Raw genomic sequence first — 19,939 nt, 5'->3', positions numbered from 1 at the left:
TAATGGTGGCAAGGTATAAGTTTTAATGACAGTTCTCCCTCACCCCTCCCCAACCGGCTCCATCTCCCATTGCCCCAACTCTGGATTCCCTGCCACCCAACAACCGACACCTCCTCATCCCCGGCTCCACACATCAGCCTCCCCCACCCCAACCCCAAAGAGCCTAGATTGGGCCACCCTACCACTTCTCCCCCCTGCCAGCCCACCATGACCCCGGCTCCGCCCGCCCACCCCCGCGACCCCGGCTCCGCCCGCCCACCCCCGCGACCCCGGCTCCGCCCGCCCACCCCCGCGACCCCGGCTCCGCCCGCCCACCCCCGCGACCCCGGCTCCGCCCGCCCACCCCCGCGACCCCGGCTCCGCCCGCCCCCACCCCCCTCCACGACCCCATGCTCCGCCCGCCCCCACCCCCCTCCACGACCCCATTCTCCGCCCGCCCCCACCCCCCTCCACGACCCCATGCTCCGCCCGCCCCCACCCCCCTCCACGACCCCATGCTCCGCCCGCCCCCACCCCCCTCCACGACCCCATGCTCCTCCCGCCGCCCCCCTCCATGACCACATGCTCTAATGCTCTGCCCACCCCCAGCCCCCTTTGTGACCCCAGCTCCGCCTGCCCACGTCCCCATGAACCCAGCTCCGCCCAGCGCCCCCCTCCACGACCCCAGCTGCACCTGGCTCCGCCTGCCCACACCCCCATGATCCCGGCTCCGCCCGCCACCTCCCTCCACGAACCCAACTCCGCCTGCCAACCACCCCCCCATCCCCCCACCTCCACAACCCTGGCTCCTCTGTTTCCCCCTGCCCCCTTTCCCCCTTTCGTCACCCCCAGCGGGGTGGGGTTGAGGAGAGGAGCTGAAGTGTTTTAACATTCTCTGGCAATAGCCCTAAAAAAAAAAATCCACATGAAAGTTGTGTAACTGCAGAAAACTCAGCCCACGCCCCTGAACGACAGGTCCCAGCAGAACACTGCAACTTGCCAGAAGTTGCAGTGCCGTTGTGGCCATCAATATGGCAAACACCTCAGTGTTCACCACTATTAGGATCACAAGGTCCAGGCGTCTAAGTTTTAGCTGGTGCCCTGAAGTCACTCAGTACCTAAAGACCTGTTGCTTGCGGAGACCCAGAAACATGTGTCCTTGATGCCATTGGATTCATGGAGGGCAGCAGCTTTATACCGAAGCATACAATTGACAGTGACAATATGTGCCTGCCATCAACATATTAGTATGAAATCATTTCAACCGGGAGTCGGTTAGCTCATTTGGCTGGACAGCTGGTTTGTGATGCAATGTGTCACCAACAGTGTGGGTTCAATTCCCGTACAGGCTGAAGTCATCCATGAAGTCACCCCACCTTCTCAACCTCGCCCCTCGCCTGAGATGCGGTGACCCTCAGGTTAAACTCACCGCCAGTCGTCGTCTCTCTCTGATGAGAGAGCAGCCTATGGTCCTCTGGGACTACGGTGACTTTCAGCATAAAACCACCTTGAGTGTGCAGGAATTTGGGTGCAAGAGAGAAAAGGGCCAAGTTCCAGCACATTATGCAGCACAGTCACTTATCTTTACAGTCTGTTCTCTGCCAAGCGTAGTGTAAAACATCCTTGGGTGTACATTGTAACCTCAATAACACATTAGCAACGGGACAAGATCGTGGTTCCAATCAAACCAACTCAGATAGAATTGATAAGGGGCTTATCTCCCTGATGCAAGGCTAAGTCGTGCAGTGGCTTAGAATGCTGTCTTTTCAACTTGCGAGAGAGATTTAATAAAAGCTGCATCACTCAAGTTTTCTTCTTTTTTGGAATGTTGGCCTTCAGGATGTAAGTTTAATTAATTTTACAAAAGAATTCTGCTTTGTGAAATTGTTTCATCCTGTGCAACAAAACAACCTGTCACAATACAGCGATGTTTGCAATCTGTGCATTGCAGTGCTGGAAACTGCGGAGGAGCAGTGACTAGAACAAAACTTGGCACTGATTGGCATTTCCCTGGAGTTTCCATCAGAATGTTACAAGAATTAGGAGAAACAAAAGGATGTGTATCTTGCTGCTTTTTTTTTAATGGTGAAATGGGGCCGGGGAGGAGGGGAAGTGAGCGACAGTTATTGAGAATGACACTGAGGTGACATTGTTAGTCTGATACAAGTGGAACAAAATGTTGCCCTTAGTGGAAACCACATAGACATGGAGCATTAATACCTTGGCAGTTTGTGTACTCCTTAATATTTTTAGTAATTCGGGAGCCCAAAGTGGTAGCAGATATGTGTACATCGATCCTTTTGTAAAAATACAGAGTAACTAAAGTTTTGAATGTTCTTGTCGAATTATGGGCCTTTCATGTTGGTCGTCCTTTGATTCTAATTCCAGGAGCCTCGCATCTAGTTGCCAGCTCCTGTCATTTCTGCTCTTAAATCCTTTAATCCCAGATAAAACTTGGGTCATTGAGTCTGCCACCCTAACATGCAAAAGGATTTAAAAGCTCAGACGCCAAGGGCCTGGCTCCTGGATACTGGGCTTCTGGAATCCAAATTTAAAGGACCCGTATGAAATTGTCTTTAGTTTATGGCGGCTGAAGGATCTTTATGCATCATTGTGTATCCCTCCCCTTTAAAATAGAAGCACTGCAGGGCTGGAGGATTTCCTCAGTCTTCCACATGTAGCAAAACAGTAAACAGAAGATGCATTTATTTTAAGTGTTACACATGTTAAGTGTTCCTGTTTGGTTTAAAAGGAGTTCTCAGATTTCTGATTCAGCTGGGCTGTGTCTTTGTAACCTCCTGTAATTCTGTTCTCCCGGCAGGACCCTGAAGGGGATTATGAATGTGTGTTTGTTATTGAGGGTCGGATGGTGGTGGTGGAGGCGTTTGTTGAAGGGGATAACAACGATCCCATGTTTTACTTCATTACTTGTCAGGTACACCAGGTAAGGAGCAAAGATATTAGCAAGAACCCTGTGAAATGGTCAGGTAATAGGCTGCTGAAGTAAGTATTTGAACCTGTCACCATGGTTAAGGATGTCCAAGCCAAAAAACAGAGAAGCTCACATCAGTAGGTTCCTTTTATCTGATATGGAGTAAACTTTCTCCTCCAACCCATTAACCCAAGCCCAGAAAGTTCAGGTTGAAAAGAGCCAATGCTGAAGGATCACCAAGTGTGCAATGGGGGCACTGCTGGAGCTAAACTAGCTAAACCTTAGCAGCTCATCAGCACAGAGTCTTAATAACACTAGTTAGCTTCCTGCTGCTTGACCAGGTAGAGCCACACTGCAGACAGTGGCATGCCTGGTTATCTAGAGCCAAGAGGAACCTGCAATACCTTAATGTATTATTCAGAATTCACTCAACTCAGGAAGCAACGGCCATCAAGAGCAGAAGATACAGACTCTGTTAAGCCATTGAAAGAAAATTGGATTGATTTTTGAGTCAACTGAATAAAGGGATATGTGGGCAACACCAATAACTTGCATTAACTTTAACATAGAAAATGTCCCAAGGCACCCCAGAGTTATTCTTGAGAAGTTGATGGTGGACACCCCTTTTGAGTTCTTTCCACTTTTGCATACTATTGTACTGAGTAAGATTCACCATGTGCTCAGCTGCAGGCAACCATTATTGAACTAACTTTATTTGCACCTCCCCAACAGAGAGGGCACTATAACAAAATGCTCAGATATTACAATATATTACACTCCTACTCCACTTAAAAAAAACCCTATACATTAAAATATAAGTGATAACATGCACAAAATTTCCCAGACATAATCTGACTAAACCAACATCAACAATACCTGAAATTTAACACCTTGGGTTGCAAATTTGTTACTGTAGTGATAACTAAAATATATGACCAATATTTCCAGAGTAAATTGCATGTTAAAAATTATTTTTCCTTAATATTGTACATCTTTCACAAAAGTATAATTTCACAAAAATAATGAAAAGACCAATTTCCCCCTCCTTTCTTCCTATATATTTTCAATTAGTCTATCTGTCTTCCTTTCTCTTTCTGTCTGGTTATCTTCTTCTATTTCCATAGCTTGACTCTGCTCTCTCAACATCTCTGATTGTGTCAAACCTAAACTTTGACTTTAACTACCAACTACAATTAATTGTTGATAATGTAACATTGATCAATTTGCCTTAATCAAAGACCTTGACTCACTTTGCTCTGCCAGTGGATTCTGCGATATTGGCAAATTTTCAGTTTCTTTCTGACTTTCACTTGGGGCTGTAGGAGGGATTTAGACTATAGGCTTATCATGCTCTCTCTTTGTCAGATTTCCTCTTTCAAGTTAATGATCTACATGACGCTGATGGAGTCTGTCTACAATCTTCACTAGATATATGAATGCCCCTGGTCTCTTTACAACTCCAGTCACATACTTCTCCTCATCATCTCAGTGGTTTTTTACATAACTTCTGACCAACACTTCTAAGTTTCATGCTTGGTGTATCATGACTCATCTTCATTTTGCCTTGCTTTTCTCCTACTTTGCTGCTGACATCAGGCTTAAGCAAACTAAACCTTGTTCCAGGAGCATGTTTAAACACTAACTCGTAAGGTGAGCAACCTGTTGTAGAATGTAGGGTTATTCTCGAAGAGAACTGAAAATTGTCTAGCCTGTGTCTAAGAGAAGCATGGAAATGACTGCCCAGCTTGTCACCTAGAAAATATTCTTTGCAAAGACCTCTTCACAATCTGTACACTACTTTCTGCAGCACCATTCGATTCTGGGTGAAATGGTGGTATTAGAGGGTATTCAACTCCATTGTTTTTCAGAAATTCTTCAAACTCTTCTGTCATAAACTGCGGACCATTATCTGACACCAACATCTTTGCCAACCCATAAACTGCAAACCAGCTTCTCAAAACCTTCATAGTTTTGGCACTTGTGCTATTGGCCCTAGGCTCAACATTTATCCATTTGTTTTAGCTATCGACCAAAACAAGGTAGTCTGTCCCTTCCACTATAAAGAAATTGACATGTACCCGTTCCCACGGTTTTCTCATGTTTGACCATGGAATGAAATTAACCTTGGTTGGATCATTTCTCATTCTGAGGCACCCTTCACAACCTTTCACCAACTCTTCAATATTTCTATCTACCTTTGAATACCAAACATAAGCTTCTTGCTACTGCTTTCATATGAACTATCCCTATGTGCTCTTGATGAAGTTCTTCCAACAATCTCTCTCTAAACTATGGCAGGATAGAAACATAGAAAAACAAAAACAGGAGTAGGTCTTTCAGCCCTTCAAGCCTGCTCCACCATTCAATATGATGATGGCCGATCCTCTATCTCAACGCCGTACTCCCGCTCTTTCCCCATACCCCTTAATGCCTTTAGAGTCGAGAAATCTATTTCCTCCTTAAATAAATTCAGTGACTTGGCCTCCACAGCCTCCTGTGGTAGAGAATTCCACAGGTTCACCACCCTCTGGGTGAAGAAATTTCCCATCTCAGTACTAAATGGCCTACACCGTACCCTGAGATTGTGATCCCTTGTTTTTGACGCCCCCCAACCCCCAGCCAGGGGAAACATCATTCCTGCATCCAGCCTGTCCAGCCCTGTCAGAATTTTATACATTTCAATGATATCCCCTTTCATTCTTCTAAACTCCAGTGAATACAGGCCTAGACGGCCCAATCTCTCCTCATACGACAATCCTGCATCCCTGAGGAATGAGATTTAGGGACTTCTTATACTCTCCTTCCAAAATAACAGACATTGCTGCAGCTGATCAATGATGAAAGCAAGCTGTGAATCTCTGACTTTCATTTTACTGTGCGAGCTGGATTTATACCTTCAGCCTATTACTCTCATCTTCTATGTGCTGTTTTCTTGCTCTCTTGACTGAGAACCACATTTGATTTCCTGCTGGGTAACATCAACTTCTGTTTCCGCATCTATCACATGCGCATTCGAGGATTTCCAGGCCCCCGAGCTAGCTTGAGAGCCAGCACAATCTCAACCTGGGGCTTTACAGCAATCTGGAGCATTATGGCTTCCTCTACTCCTGCATGCCATCTGGATTTGACCAACTTTCCCACAGGCATAGTGCTTGGAACTGGGGAGCATTGAGATGGTAGCTGGCTACCATGGCAACAAGTTAGCATCTGAATTTCTGACTCCGGGCCTGTGACCTTGGCTGCTGTGGCCTGGAAATCGTTGAAATCCGATGGACTCCCCTGCACGCTCAGGAAATGAACTCATTTGCAATTTGCAACTATCTCTTTCTGCCTTTTTTCATGCCTGTGGCCTCATCGCTGGCCTCCTTCCACATCAGCTTATTGCCTTTACTCCAAAGCTTGGCCTGGATTTTAATGTTCTTCAGACTTTTTACAAACATGTCGCTGAGGTTGATTTCTAAATTCGTGCCATACCCACAGTGATGAGAGAGGTTCTTTAATTCAATGCTGTAATTTGCAACAGTCTCCCTTCAGCTTCCTTTCATGGAATACAGCTCTCAGTGCAGCCTCATTCTTAATTGTGCCATAATATGACCCCAGAATCTCATTCATTACAGAACAGCCCATAGTATTGGGGATCTCGCTGGCAACATTGTTTAGACACCACTTCAAAAGCATCTGGCCCAATCATGGTGTGGAGAACACTTACTGTACCTTCAGTTCCTGTTTTATCAGTCCTCTTTGTTAAGGGTTGAATCCCACCCCCTCCATTGCCCCCCCAATATGCTCTCAGTGCCATCATTTTTTTCCAATTACATACCGTGCTGACTCACTCTGTACCTGAACACAACACACACGCACGGAGTAATCTTTCAAATTGCTCAAAACCTCCTCAAAATCAACTTTAGGAGCTCCAAAAATGTGTCACAATGTTCCTCAGCCTTTGATTTCTCAAACGAGATGTAAAAAGGAATTCCATCCCAGCCCCTTTCTGTCCTGTATCACACTGAGCAAACTCATCATGTGCTCAACTGCATCGAGCTAACTTTATTTGAACTTGAGCAGCGGAGAGGGCAGGCTAACAAAACGCTTATCAATTTCAATATAATACACATCTTTCCTGTTAATATTTTGATCATGATCAATGCTATATCGTGTATTATGATCAAATCCTTAGGTTTCTGACAGCCGTTGTTGGGAATTGACTGCCAATATGTCACCGTCTGCAGGGTCAAGAATCAGGGAGTGACTAGAAAGCAGAATTGTTCTGACACATTGGAGGCCCTAAACATGAATTTGTTTTTTCCCTTTTCAGCTGTTGGTGGACCCGCTGTGTGTTCCCATCACTTTCTGTTTTTATATCAGCACTGCATCACCTACAGTATTTTTTGCCTCACTTTATTCCTCTTACCCTTGAAGGGAATGTGCACTGGGGAAAGGTTGATAATGTCATACCCTGTGCTCTCCCTCTAGGCCTAAGCTGCATATCAGGAGCACAGGGCTGACCCATATATTGTCTGGGTCTGCCAACGATTGGGGCAAACTAAAGCATAAGTGTTTTACAGAATCTTTACAGTGCAGAAGGAGGCCATTCGGTCCATTGGGTCTGCCCTGGCTCTCTGAAAGAGCATTCCACCTAATCCCACTCCCCTGCCTAAACCCCATAACCCATAACCTTGCACATTCTCTCTTTTCAGGTAGCAAATCCAATTCCCTTTTGAATACCTCAATCAAACCTGCCTCCACCTCCCTTTCAGCAAGTTTGCATTTTCCTTGCATAGCTTGAGTACAATGAATTATGCATGTCCGCAAGCAGATTTGACTTTGAAGTTTGATTCGGGCATGTGGATGTTTACTATATATCTTTGGTCTGTCATCCTTCTATCTCTGCCTTTACAGTATACCTACTCCACACTGCAGCAAGAGTATAACGCAACAGTATATGTCCAGCGGCGGCCCAACTATAGAGTGGACAGCGTACAGGATTTGCACAGTAAGTACTTTCACCCTTTGCTGAAGAAGTTATGAGAGGAAATGGAAGCGTTTCCTCAGCTTGTTCTCTCTTTGTCCTGTCATAATGCCAAAAGTCTTCACATATGCTGTAGAATCCGGTGTATGTATTTCTGACATTTCTCCTGCTGCCACTGTATAATTAGTACAGCTGACTGGTACTGACGAGCTATAGTAACAGCCCTTGTGCTGCAACAGTGTATGCGGTAAATCCCGAGTATATTTTCCAGTGTGTTGCAATGTTGATTGAAATCACTTGCACTATTTACTGCAATGATTAATTTAACAACATTGTAACGTTTGCATAAAAATTTTGCAAAATATCAGGAATGCTCCAGTGACCTCAAAATGGCTAATTTTACCTGTGCTTGAGAACTGTAGAAGTAAAGACCCTTTAGTGCCTTCTCCCCCAGCCCTGCATTTATCTTCTCCAGTGAACATCTTATAACAGGGGTGGGGAAGTGTTTTCTTACCAAGGGCCACTGACACACAGACAAAGGCAGTCGTGGGCCACACACACACACGCAAAAATAAACTTAATTTATCTTTTTTCTAAGAGAGAATGCAGAAACTTTCAACTTGCCCGCTGCTTTAATGTGATGGCAGAGCTTGCTTTTCCGCACAGCTTCTGTGTCTCAATCGCAGCGCTCCTCAAATTCAGCTCAACTTATTGCTTGCTCTCCTTTGCCATTCTCTCTCTCTCTCTCTCTTTCCCACTCCACCCTGGGCGCCCTGCTCCCTTTCTGCCCCACCCCGGGTCACTCACAATTGGCTACCCGCTCGGCAGCTTCCCGCCCCTGCCCTGTGCTCCTGGAACTCTGGCCTCGCTCTCTGACCACAGCCTGGGCCTCGGGTGACTGCGGCCGAGGCTGAGGCATCAGAAGGTGGCTGGCCGGGGAGGTGAGGAGGCGGGCAGATTTAGAAATCTCCCCGCGGGCCGGATTGGGTCCCCGGGCTGGAGGTTCCCCACCCCTGGGTTATAGAGAAAGGAGGATTGGTTTGGGATAATATATCAGGGAGTTGTTTGTAAATGTGTCTGATGTGTATGTTTTTTCTATATGTAGGTGTGCAAATGGGTTCTAGTTATGAATACATTCTGTTTTCAAATAGAAATCTCGGTTTATTCATTTATTATAAACATAGGGAATATAATGGCGCCATCTTGTGGGTTCTTTATCACTTGCCCTGTTATTCCGTGTGTATTAGTATTTATCTAATGTATGTACATTTCACTCTTTCAGAGGTTACATTTCCAACAGGACTATGAGAGCAATTTTTTATTAATTTGAACTCTGCCCTCTCCCCCACTGCCACACTTCATGTGAAGGAAATAATCACACTATTTAGAATATATAGTTCCTCTGTAATTGTGGTTAAGTTTGATTAAGCTACAACAACTGTGCTGAATGGTGTAATTTTCTAACTCTGTTCTCCAAAACCGTTAGGTTCACGGGAAACTAAAATTCAGACAAAATATATATATATTTTTTTTAATTCTTTCGTCTTGAACAAAATAACTTGCATTTGAACAGCATCTCTCACAGCCTCCGGATGGTCCGGAAGGCTTTATAGCGTACGTTTTGAAGTGTAGTCAATGTTGAACGGTCAGAGCTAAAAGTGGCCGTTATCTCCAATATTGGGGAATGAGCTCTCTGATTCTTCGGAGCAAGCGTGTGAAAATGATTAATGGACTCTTGCTGCCTCTGCACAGTTACTCTGTATAACTGTTCCGTGGGTCGAACAGACTGCAGCCGCTGTCAGACTGCAGACACCAAGTATGCCTGTGTTTGGTGTGGGGGAGGAGAGCCCAGCTGTGTGTACGAAAAGTCGTGTGTGGACGGAGTGGAGCAGACCTGCCCGGCGCCTGTGATTCACTCGGTGAGTTACTGTTCGAAAATGCAGGAGATAGAAAGTAACCGGAACTCACTTTTTATTTGTTCATGGGGTGTGGGCATCGCTGGCTAGGCCAGCACTTATTGCCCTCGTTCAGAGGACAGTTTTAAAAGTCAACCACGTTGCTGTGGGCCAAACCAGGTGAGGATGGCAGGTTTCCTTCCCTAAAGGGCATTAGTGAACCAGATGGGTCTTTACGACAATCAGCAATGGGGGTTTCATGGTCACCGTCAGAATTTTAATTCCAGATTTTTTTTTTTATTGAATTGCCATGGTGGGATTCGAACCCGGGTCCCCAGAGCATTACCCTGGGCCTCGGGGTTACTAGTCCAGTGGCAATACCGCCATGGCACTGCCTCCCCCCTAAATCTGGAATCATAAATCTAGGCTCAGTAATGGTGACCATGATGACTATCATCAATTGTTATAAAAACCCGTCTGGTTCGCTAATGGGGAAGGAAATCTGCCATTCTTGCCTTATCTGGCCTACATGTGACTCCAGACCCACAGCAATGTGGTTGACTCTTAACTGCCCCCTGAAATGGCCTAGCAAGCCACTCAGTTCAAGGACAAATAGGGGTGAGCAACCTATGCTGGCCTTGCCAGTGACACCCACATCTCATGAAAGAATAAATTAGAAGGATGCATCTTTGAACCATCTGAATGGGTATATATAAAAATGCTTGGGAGATGAGGATCACAGAGCAAGAATGGCAGCACCCAGTGCTATTGGAAGGGTTTCAGTAGCATTGTGATTATACTACTGGGCATGAGATCAAATTCCACCACAGCAGCTGGGGAGCCTAAATTCATCGACAGGTAGAGTGTCCTTTATCCAAAACCATCGGGGCCAATTGCATTTTGGATTTCAGATGATTTCAGTTTTTGGATAACACATATAAACTTACATTGCATTAGCCTAAGCCTAGGCTAGCTATATTCTAAATAAATAAAATGGCTAGAAAAGTAAGCTGTCTCGCTGAATAATAAATACTGGGTACCTGAAAAAATTTCTTTTTGACACATTCACCACAAAAGTTGCAAGGTGAACAGTGCAAACAACTAGATTTCCCCCACTAAATTCTCGATGAGGTTCAAAAAAAGCGTGGTTTTTGGATGTGTTTGGTTTTCAGATTTACGGGTAAAGGATACTCAACCTGCAATTAAATTCATCGGAATAAAAAGCTGGTGTGAGTAATGACGACCATGAAACTTCCAAATTGGTGTAAAAACCCTCTGGTTCACTCAAACCCTATAGGGAAAGAAATCTGCCCAGTCTGGCCTATGTAAGATCAATGGCACAGTAGCCTGTGTCCTTCTTGTAGCAAAGCAGGTTAAGAGAAAAAATGATAAAGGTGTTCAAAATTATGAGGGGTTTTGATATAGAGGCAAAAAAAAAACAGGAACCCAAGGACACGGATAATTAACAAAAAAAGCCAGATGGGATTTGAGAATTTGTTTTTAATTTAGCAAGTGAAAGGGAGGCAGTGGCGTAGTGGTATTGTCGCTGGACTAGTAATCCAGAGACGCAGGGTAATGCTCTGGGGACCTGGGTTCAAATCTTGCCACAGCAGATGGTGAAATTTGAATTCTATTTTTAAAAAAAACATCTGGAATTAAAAAAGTCTAATGATGACCATGAAACCATTGCCGATTGTTGTAAAAACCCATCTGGTTCAGTAATGTCCTTTAAGGAAGGACATCGTCCTTACCTGGTCTGCCGACATGTGACTCCAGACCCAATGCCCTCTGAACAAGGGCAATTTTGGATGGGCAATAAATGCTGGCCTATCCATTGACACCCACATCTCATGCATGAATAAAAAAGAATTTTAAAAAAGTAGTTATGATTTAGAATTTTATTTTTTTTTTTAAATTCAATCACGGGATGTGGGCTTCGCTTGCTGGGCCAGCATTTATTGCCCATCGCTAGTTGCCCTTGAGAAGGTGGTGGTGCTCAGCCTTCTTAAACTGTTGCAGGCAATGTACTGCCTGCGATGGTGGTGGAACCAAATTCAATAGTAACGTTTAAAGGGAAATGGGTCTCTGTAGAAAAAGGGAATATATTTTACGGGAAAAGAGCAGAGACGTGGTAATGATTAGTAACACAGGCAGGATGGGTGAAATCACTTCCTTCTGTATTATTCTGTGACACATTATTAAGCTGTACAGACCAAGTGATGCACAGGTTGAACCCCCCACCTGTGTTCAGTTAGTGATCTTGGCCCAGGCATCAATTGGGAGAGGGCTACATTTGACATTGATACTCTCCAGCTAGAGAGTGTAAAATTCAGCCAGGTTTCCTGCTGTTGATCATTGTTCATTGACCACCTGCAGGAAAACCCACCTCTCGGGGTGCCGGGCATGTTCAGGATTTTAAACAAAAATTGATTCCTGGGATGTGAGTGTCGCTGGCAAGGCCAGCATTGATTGCCCTTGAGCAGGTGGCAGTGAGCTGCCTACCACTGGGTGGCTTACAGGACCCTTTCAGAGGGCAGTTAAGAGTCAACCACGCTGCTGTGGTTCTGGAATCTCACATATGGCAGAATTTCAATGACAAAACAGATCATTAATAATGAGACTAGCATCTTCCTGATTTATTAATTAATTGAACTTGCTGCCCTAGTGGGATTTGAACTTTTGTCTCCGAAACATTAGTCCAGGCCTCTGGTTGTAGGGAGTGATTCCTGTGAGCAATTGAGTGTCGTGGTGATGCTCATTGTCCAGGATTAAGTAAAAATTGATCATTTGGGTGAATTAGCAAAGATATTTCCCTGCTGGGGAACCGTACTCAGGCAAGAATGTGCACCTCAGGAGAAAGGAAAAGCACAGGGGAAAATTAAATGCAAATTTATTAACCTTTTTATCACTTTTTTCACACTTTTTTTCAACTGAACTCTGAAAAAAGTACATCTGGCATGTATATTTTACGAAAACGTACCTTAGTGTCTTCCCCCTTTCAATGATTACTCACCACTCCTCCAATGCTGATACATGATCATACAGGTTGCTTTGCGCCTGTTCACACAGATTATTTTCCTTTCCAGATCGACCCAATGTCAGGGCTGCAGGAAGGCGGGACCATGGTCACCATCACTGGTTCAAACTTGGGCCAGAGATTCGAGGACATCCAGAACATGGTAACCGTGGCTGGGATCTCGTGCCGTGCTGACCCTCTGAAGTATGAGGTCTCCACCAGGTCAGTCACTTGATGATCTTCAACTACCAGAGTGCTCGGAAACCCCCGTGTGTGTGAGCGAGCGGTGGGGCTCAAGCAGAATTACACAGATTTCTTGATCCTTACCAATTTCTGTTAATTTCTGAAGCACACCTTTCATAGTTAACACTGGCCATGTTCCCACCCCGACCTTGGCGCAAAGGTATTTTGTCCCTGATGAGGCCCTCTTTGGAGGCCGCAGTACATCCCAGATCAGTGTGTACAATGTCATAATTTCGACTCTGCTACTACAATGGTTACTGGCCTCGTCCTGGGTTATGTCACTGCTTTGAACAATGTTAGGATTTTAGCACTCCTGGCTCAGAGCTTGATGTGACGGGTATAGCAGTTTGGAAGGAATTTGAGAACGGGAGGTTTGTGAGTGAAGTTTGGAGCCCACAAGGCTTTCAATCCTAGACCACTGTGCTGTGATTTTTTGAAGAAGGATGGTTCACTTGGCTGAATTCAGTCCCAAAAGCACTGGTCAAAACCCCTCAAAGCACTGCTGGGGTGGTTCTCCTTTAAGCAGAGAAGGCCAAGAGGAGATTTGATATAGATATTTAAAATTATGAAGGATTTGAAAAGAGCAAATTGTTTCCAGTGGCCGAAGGGTCAATAACCAGGGGGCTTAAATTCAGTACAGATTCAATAGTAATTTTCCCAAACAGAACTGAAAGAGAATAAAATTACATGCATATGGGGAAAATGTGGGGGAGTGGGACTAACTGGGGGTTGCCCTTTGAAAGAGCCAGCACAAACTTGATGGGTTGAATGGCATCCCTCCTTCCAGTACTATTCTGCGATTCTATGGAAGGTGGTATGTGGCTTATTCAGTGACTGTAAACCAGTGACACTGTTCACCTACAGATAAAATGAAGAACTTTGCAAGTTAAAATATTGGCCACAGCTGCAGAGACTTGAGCACAAAATCCAGGCTGATACTCCAGTGCAGTGCTGAGGGAGTGCTGCACTGTCAGAGGCGTAACCTTTTGCACGAGACGTTCAATGCCTGGCCCCATACACACTCTTAGGTGGGTGTAAAAGATCCCATTCCAAGAAGGGCAGGGGAGTTCTTCCCCAGTATCCTGACCGATACTTAGTTTATGAGGTAAGGTTATCACAAGATATGGAGCCAAGGTGGGTAAATGGAGATGGGGTACAAATCAACCATGTTCTCATTGAACAGCGGAGCAGGCTTGAGTAGCTGAAAGACCTAATCCTATTCTGTGTTCGTACGGAGGCCAGGATAGCGCTGCAACATATCAGAATGTGAATGCACAGTACCTTTAGTTTGGAAGGGCTGGATGTTTGGCTCAGATTACTCAGTTGCAGAATAACATCTGTTTTTACTGCTCACTCTAGTTACTGAAAATTGATAGTTGAATCGATTGTATGGTTAAAAATACTTGTGCAGTATGTTTGGACTACTGCTGTGACACATTCCCCCCACCGCCCGCCCCCCAGGTACTGTAATCCAATGTGTGCTAGTTATACATTCACACTGCCCACCCACAGTGCAGCTAACGCTGATGAGTTTCCTCCTGTAGGATTGTGTGCTACACAGAAGCCAGTTATGAGGAAGTGTCAGGCCCTGTCACAGTTGAAGTAGCGAACGGAGGGAGCAGCAGCTCCACACAGCCTTTCACATATCAGGTCGGTATGAAATCCATTACGCTTGCTTTTATTTCAAACACTTCTTTTAAGCATTGGAACTCTGTGATTTTCTGTAGTTTCTGAAGTGAAAGGACATTTGAGACAGGAGCAGGAGTATTATCATGTGCTGCTGCGGACTGCTCCTCAAACCCAGCAGCTGCAGCACCAGCCCTGAGTCGAGCCATGGCTAAGTCCCGACGCCTGCTCGGCTAAATACACCATGGGCAGAATTTTTCATTCACCGGGCAGGCGGGCACGCGCCTGGCACGTGGGAACATAAAGTGATGCGTGATGATGTCGGGCGTGTGTCCTGACGTCATCGCAAAGTCGTGCGGTATTTCATTCAGCGGGCGCACGCCGTAGTCGGCTGCGTGCCCGCCATCATTGAAAGGCCTATTAAGGCCATTAACCAGGTAATTGACCTGAACTTTATGCTGCCCATCCAACCTTATGGTTGGCGGGCAGGCAAAAAAGTCCAAGCGGCCTTTACGTTTTTCAAGGAACCTCATCCACGAGCGGGCTGAGGTTTCCTAAAGCTATTACAAATTAAATAAAAGGCTTCATTTGAGCTTTAAAACCTGTCCCACCCCATGTGACACAGTCACACGAGGGGACATGTTTCATTGAATTTTTCTGCTCTTTATTAATTTTTTCAAAATGAGCTTCAGCCTCCCTGAGGCACGGAGCTGCCTCAGGGAGATTGAAGTGCTCTTTCGCGCTAGACCCAGCTCTCCCTCCTCCCCCCCCCCGCCTGCACGGGTGGCGCTCAGCGTTACCGCTTACGATCCACACAGGGTGGGCCTTAATTGGCCCGCTCGCGTTACGGGGCCAATCGCGGGCGGCAGTCGGCTCCGTGACTGCTCCCGCTGAGCCCGTCCAACGAATGGAAAATCCTGGCCCCTGTCAGTCTGAGTGAAACCTTGACATGCAGCCTCCCCGAGCAGGTACTGCATCAACTTTGGGAAGATTCACGCGTACAACCCAGCAGGTGCAGCACATAAGCTCTGGACGAAGATGAGGCAATTAACACGAATCTGCTGAGCACATTTTATTTTAAACTAATAAGGATCAGATTGAGAAAACCAGAACTGAATCAGAATCTAGGAGCCCAGATGAGTTTAATTTTTGTTCACTTGCATTAAAGTGAAATTTTTGGAGATGTGTGTCTCAGTGTTTAGCTGCTGATTATTCACCCATGTCTGGGCCTATTTGACAAGTCATTAAGCAGCCTGTGTTTTGATTTCTTTCTCCTCCAGAGCCCAGTGCTGAACTCTATCTCACCATCATGTGGCCCCAAAGCTGGAGGGACATCTCTCACACTCAGTGGCACCAAGTTGCTGACTGGCAGAGCAAGTGACATCAAGGTGTTTGTTGGTGACTTCCCCTGCCTCATGTAAGTACATTTATCCTAGGTGAGCTGGGAATCCTTCCAGAACTTTAGCACAGGGACAATGACATGGTGGTCCAATGTGTTGTGCTGCAGACTGAGCAGATGTGGGCCTGCTCCTGATGGACTTGTTCCAAGTTTCTCTCACTGTGAACAAGGTCACTTTACAGGGAAACGCTCATTTTGGGTTCGATTCACACATCATCCAGCAGAATTGCCACACACATGGGAAAAAAATCCACCGTTTTGACCCTTTCGCTAAGGTTGGTTTATAATGCAAAGACAATGAATAGAGGGGAAAGGGTTATCTGCTTAATGGAGAAAAGAATGTACAATACTGAAATGTTGGTTTATTCTAAGAATTTAGAGGATCAGACAACAGGGGCATTAGTTAACAATCAGGATGTTAGTCAGAGAACTCTCCTTCCCACCTCTTGTGTCCTAGTGGTGATCATTATTTCAGGGCCACATCAAAGTGGCTGTTTTTGATTTGTCAATTTTGCCAATGACTGATATTGCACCTTTGAAGGCCACACAGTTGATCCAACTCCCATAGTCCCCTGACATCCCTATTTGTACTTTCAAGCAAAGATCAGTGAATAGTGATCAGGAGCAGGAACCCAGTGGTTTCCCCATTCCCTAATCCAGCATCAATTACAATGCCCCGGATGGCTCCACAGAGAGATCAACGATTTAGCTTGGGAAATTCTTTGGTCTGTATAAGTCAGCTACTCACTGGATAACCTGCAAGTCAAAAAGGAGAGCTTGACCTGTGGTTCTGATAGTTTTACTTAAATTATGCGTTAAGGCTTGAAAAGTTGCAGAGACAGCTGTTGGCTTCCCTCTGTGATCATGTAAAAAGGGATCTGTACAGATTAATAACTGGTTTTGTCCCTCCTAACCCTGTGTGGAAACAGATACTTTTGGTTAAGATTGTCAATTGTTTTCCCCCTGGACAGTTCTGCTGATATAGAGGATCATCAAGTCCAGTGTCTCACAGCCCCAAGCAACCAGACAGACGAGCTGCCTATCACAGTCAGGTATGGTGATATTCTAAAGAGACTGAATACCATCTTCTACAGTTACACAGAAGATCCAAACATCACCATTGTGCATCCAGACAAGAGCTTCTTAGGGTAAGATGGCTTTTAAGCTATAAGACAGAAAAATAAAGATTGCTGCAGTAGAGAACCAAAGATATATATTTCCTGAAAGGGGAACTATGTAATGCAGTGGGTTTAAGAGTGCCGCCCTTTCATCTCAGGAACATGATCAGATCCCACCCTGAAATCCAATCCCGTTTTTGGATCCCATCAGCTGAGACCGAGACCAACAAAGTCTCCTTTGTCAGTTAGCTGCTCCTAAATCAAACGCTTTACAGTTCCTCATGGACATCAGTCCTCACCCAAAACTGGTCCTTGATCTCCACAGTTTGGTGTTAAGTTGATCACAGTTAGGCTAAAAGGATGGCTGGATATGCTGTCTTGGTGCATTGGCTGGGAAAGGTCGAGGTGAAGCAGCTTTGCAAACCCATGCGCTTCTCAAAAATGTCCTCATGCGGCATCCAAACAGGAGTCTTGAGGCAGCATCAAAACAGAGCTGCTTTGCTTGTCTGCTTTTATGGTGCATGGTGGAGACTCCATCTTAGATACAGCATTAGAACATCCATTTGTGACTTCTAAGAGCTGGCATTCCCGACCAAGGCACGTCATTGGGGAGACTGGAAAGAGGTCTATTCTGCAGTGCTGTCATAGATCTAACCTGGGAGGGAGAGCTTGAGACTAACACATAGTGGCAAAGTGTTTGATTCTCCTGCACTGTCACACCTCAACTCAGTGGCCAATCTCCACCTATCACTGGCCCTCTATCCAGCTCTACCTGTCCCACCCCCCCCCCTTAAACCAGCTTATATTTCACCTCTTTTCTATTTTTCCTTAGTTCTGTTGAAGAGTCATACAGACTCAAAATGTTAACTGTGTTCCTCTCCGCAGATGCTGTCAGACCTGCTGAGTTTTTCCAGCTATTTTTGTTTTTGCCCAAATTAATCATTCTTTTTGGAACAGGGTGCTGCGCAGACTAACAGATAAACAAAACAAAAAAATCATTTACTCTGCCATCAATTAGAGGCAATCACTTTATGAATCAGTATCACAGTCTCCTTTTACCACTTGTGCTACTGTGTTCATGTTTCCTGCATCCTGTACCACCCACTGAGTCTGAGGGCCATTGTCTCCTCTACAACTCTCCATACTTTTCACTAAGGTGCCTTTGCGTTCTGAATTCCAGCCTCTGGTTGAAAATTCTCCAAATATTTGAAGCTCACAGATTTTCAGCACCTTGAGGTGTCACCAGCCTTGGAAAGAGAGGGGTTGTAATTTGGAGAAGTAAAGTGCTCACCTTACAGGGCAGCATGTGTAGATATGGAGTTTGTGATTATCTGGAGGCGGTGAAAGTGAGCAAAGAAAATCTAAAAGTATAACTCCCTCCCCATTATGACACAGTTAATATTTTTATGGTTCCATCTTTTCAGGTACTGTCCCTCCTTTGAAACTGCTCTTGAACATGTCGTCATCTCCCAAATGAATCCCCAACTTTCTTGCATCTCCATGTTTGACTACCTGCAGTTATAATCAAACAGTGCCTAAATGGCTCTTATTGAAGTTGCAAATGACTTCTTATGTGACTGTGACCAAGATCTACTGTCCCTCCTCATCCTCCTCGACCTGCCTGTAACCTTTGACACAGTTGACCGTGCCATCCTCCTCCAATGACTCTTTGCTGTTGCCCAGCTCTGCGCGACTTCTCTCACCTGGTTCCATTCTAATATCATTTACAATGGCTTATCTTCCTGCTCCCACAATGTTACCTCTGGTGTCCCCCAAGGTCTATCCCTGGGCCCCTCCTATTTCCCATCTATATGCTGCCCCTCAACTACATAACCTGAAACCACAGCATTAGTTCTCACATATACACTGAAGACACCCAGCTCTATCTCACCACCACCTCTCTCGACTCCTCCATTTTTGCTAAATTATCAAACTGCTTATCTAACATCCAGTACTGGAAGAGCAGAAATTTCCTGCAATTAAATATTGGGAAGACTGAAGCCATAGTTTTTAGCTCCTGCTCCAAACACAATTCCTCTTCTTGATAACAGTCTGCGATGAAGTTTGTTCGCAACCTTGGTGTCATGTTTGACCCCGAGATGAGCTACCGATCTCATAGTTGCACCATTACTAAGACTGTTGCTTTCTACCTCAGTAACAATACCTGATTTCTCCCCATTTCAGCTTGTCTGCTGATAAAACCCTTATTCATACTTTTGTTACTTCTAGACTCAGCTATTCCAATGCGCTCCTGGTCTCCCATCTCCACGTTCTACAAATTTGAAGTCATCCAAAACTCTGCTGCCCATGTCTAAACTCACACCAAGTCCTGTTCAACTATCTTCACTGAGTTACATTGGCTCCAATTAAACAACATAATGATTCTTGAAATTCTCATTTCTTGTTTTCAAAGCTATCTATGGCCTCATCCTTCCCTCTCTCTCTCTCTAATCCCCTCCAACCCCACAGTCCTCTCAGGTTACTTGTGCTCATCTAACTCTGGCCTCTCGAGTATCCTGAGTCTTGGCACCACTGGTAGGCCTGCCTTCAGCTGAAGACCCGGAACTCTGGAATTTCCTTCCTAAACCTCTCTGCCTTGCTTTCCTCCTTTAAGACGTTCCTTAAAAAACTGCCTCTTCGACAAAGCTTTGGCCTAACCTTGTCTTATTTGGCACAGTGTCAAATCTTGCTTTATAACAGGATGTTTAATTATGTTAAAGGTGCTATATAAATACAAGTTATTGCAGTTGTTATGATGGTAG

The 19,939-nt window shown here is 45.2% G+C and overlaps 1 protein-coding gene across 4 annotated transcripts in view; it reads left to right on the top strand.

Annotated features, from left to right (window-relative positions):
• The window catches only part of LOC144681572 (plexin-B1-like), a 225,187-nt gene that overhangs the window by 168,340 nt on the left and 36,908 nt on the right, over positions 1–19,939 (top strand). For 3 of the 4 annotated variants that reach the window (XM_078543275.1, XM_078543272.1, XM_078543273.1), the window contains 7 exons: positions 2,801–2,923; positions 7,811–7,904; positions 9,633–9,799; positions 12,862–13,013; positions 14,579–14,684; positions 15,941–16,077; positions 17,031–17,207. In XM_078543275.1, the coding sequence (XP_078399401.1) occupies positions 2,801–2,923; positions 7,811–7,904; positions 9,633–9,799; positions 12,862–13,013; positions 14,579–14,684; positions 15,941–16,077; positions 17,031–17,207 (956 nt within the window). The remainder of the gene's footprint in view (positions 1–2,800; positions 2,924–7,810; positions 7,905–9,632; positions 9,800–12,861; positions 13,014–14,578; positions 14,685–15,940; positions 16,078–17,030; positions 17,208–19,939) is intronic. The other variant, XM_078543274.1, reaches the window with a different exon arrangement.

Source organism: Cetorhinus maximus, chromosome 6 (assembly GCF_964194155.1).
Source record: "Cetorhinus maximus chromosome 6, sCetMax3.hap1.1, whole genome shotgun sequence".
Classification (NCBI taxonomy): domain Eukaryota; kingdom Metazoa; phylum Chordata; class Chondrichthyes; order Lamniformes; family Cetorhinidae; genus Cetorhinus; species Cetorhinus maximus.
The sequence above is the reverse complement of the archived record's forward strand: the minus strand, read 5'-3'. Positions and strand labels throughout refer to the sequence as shown.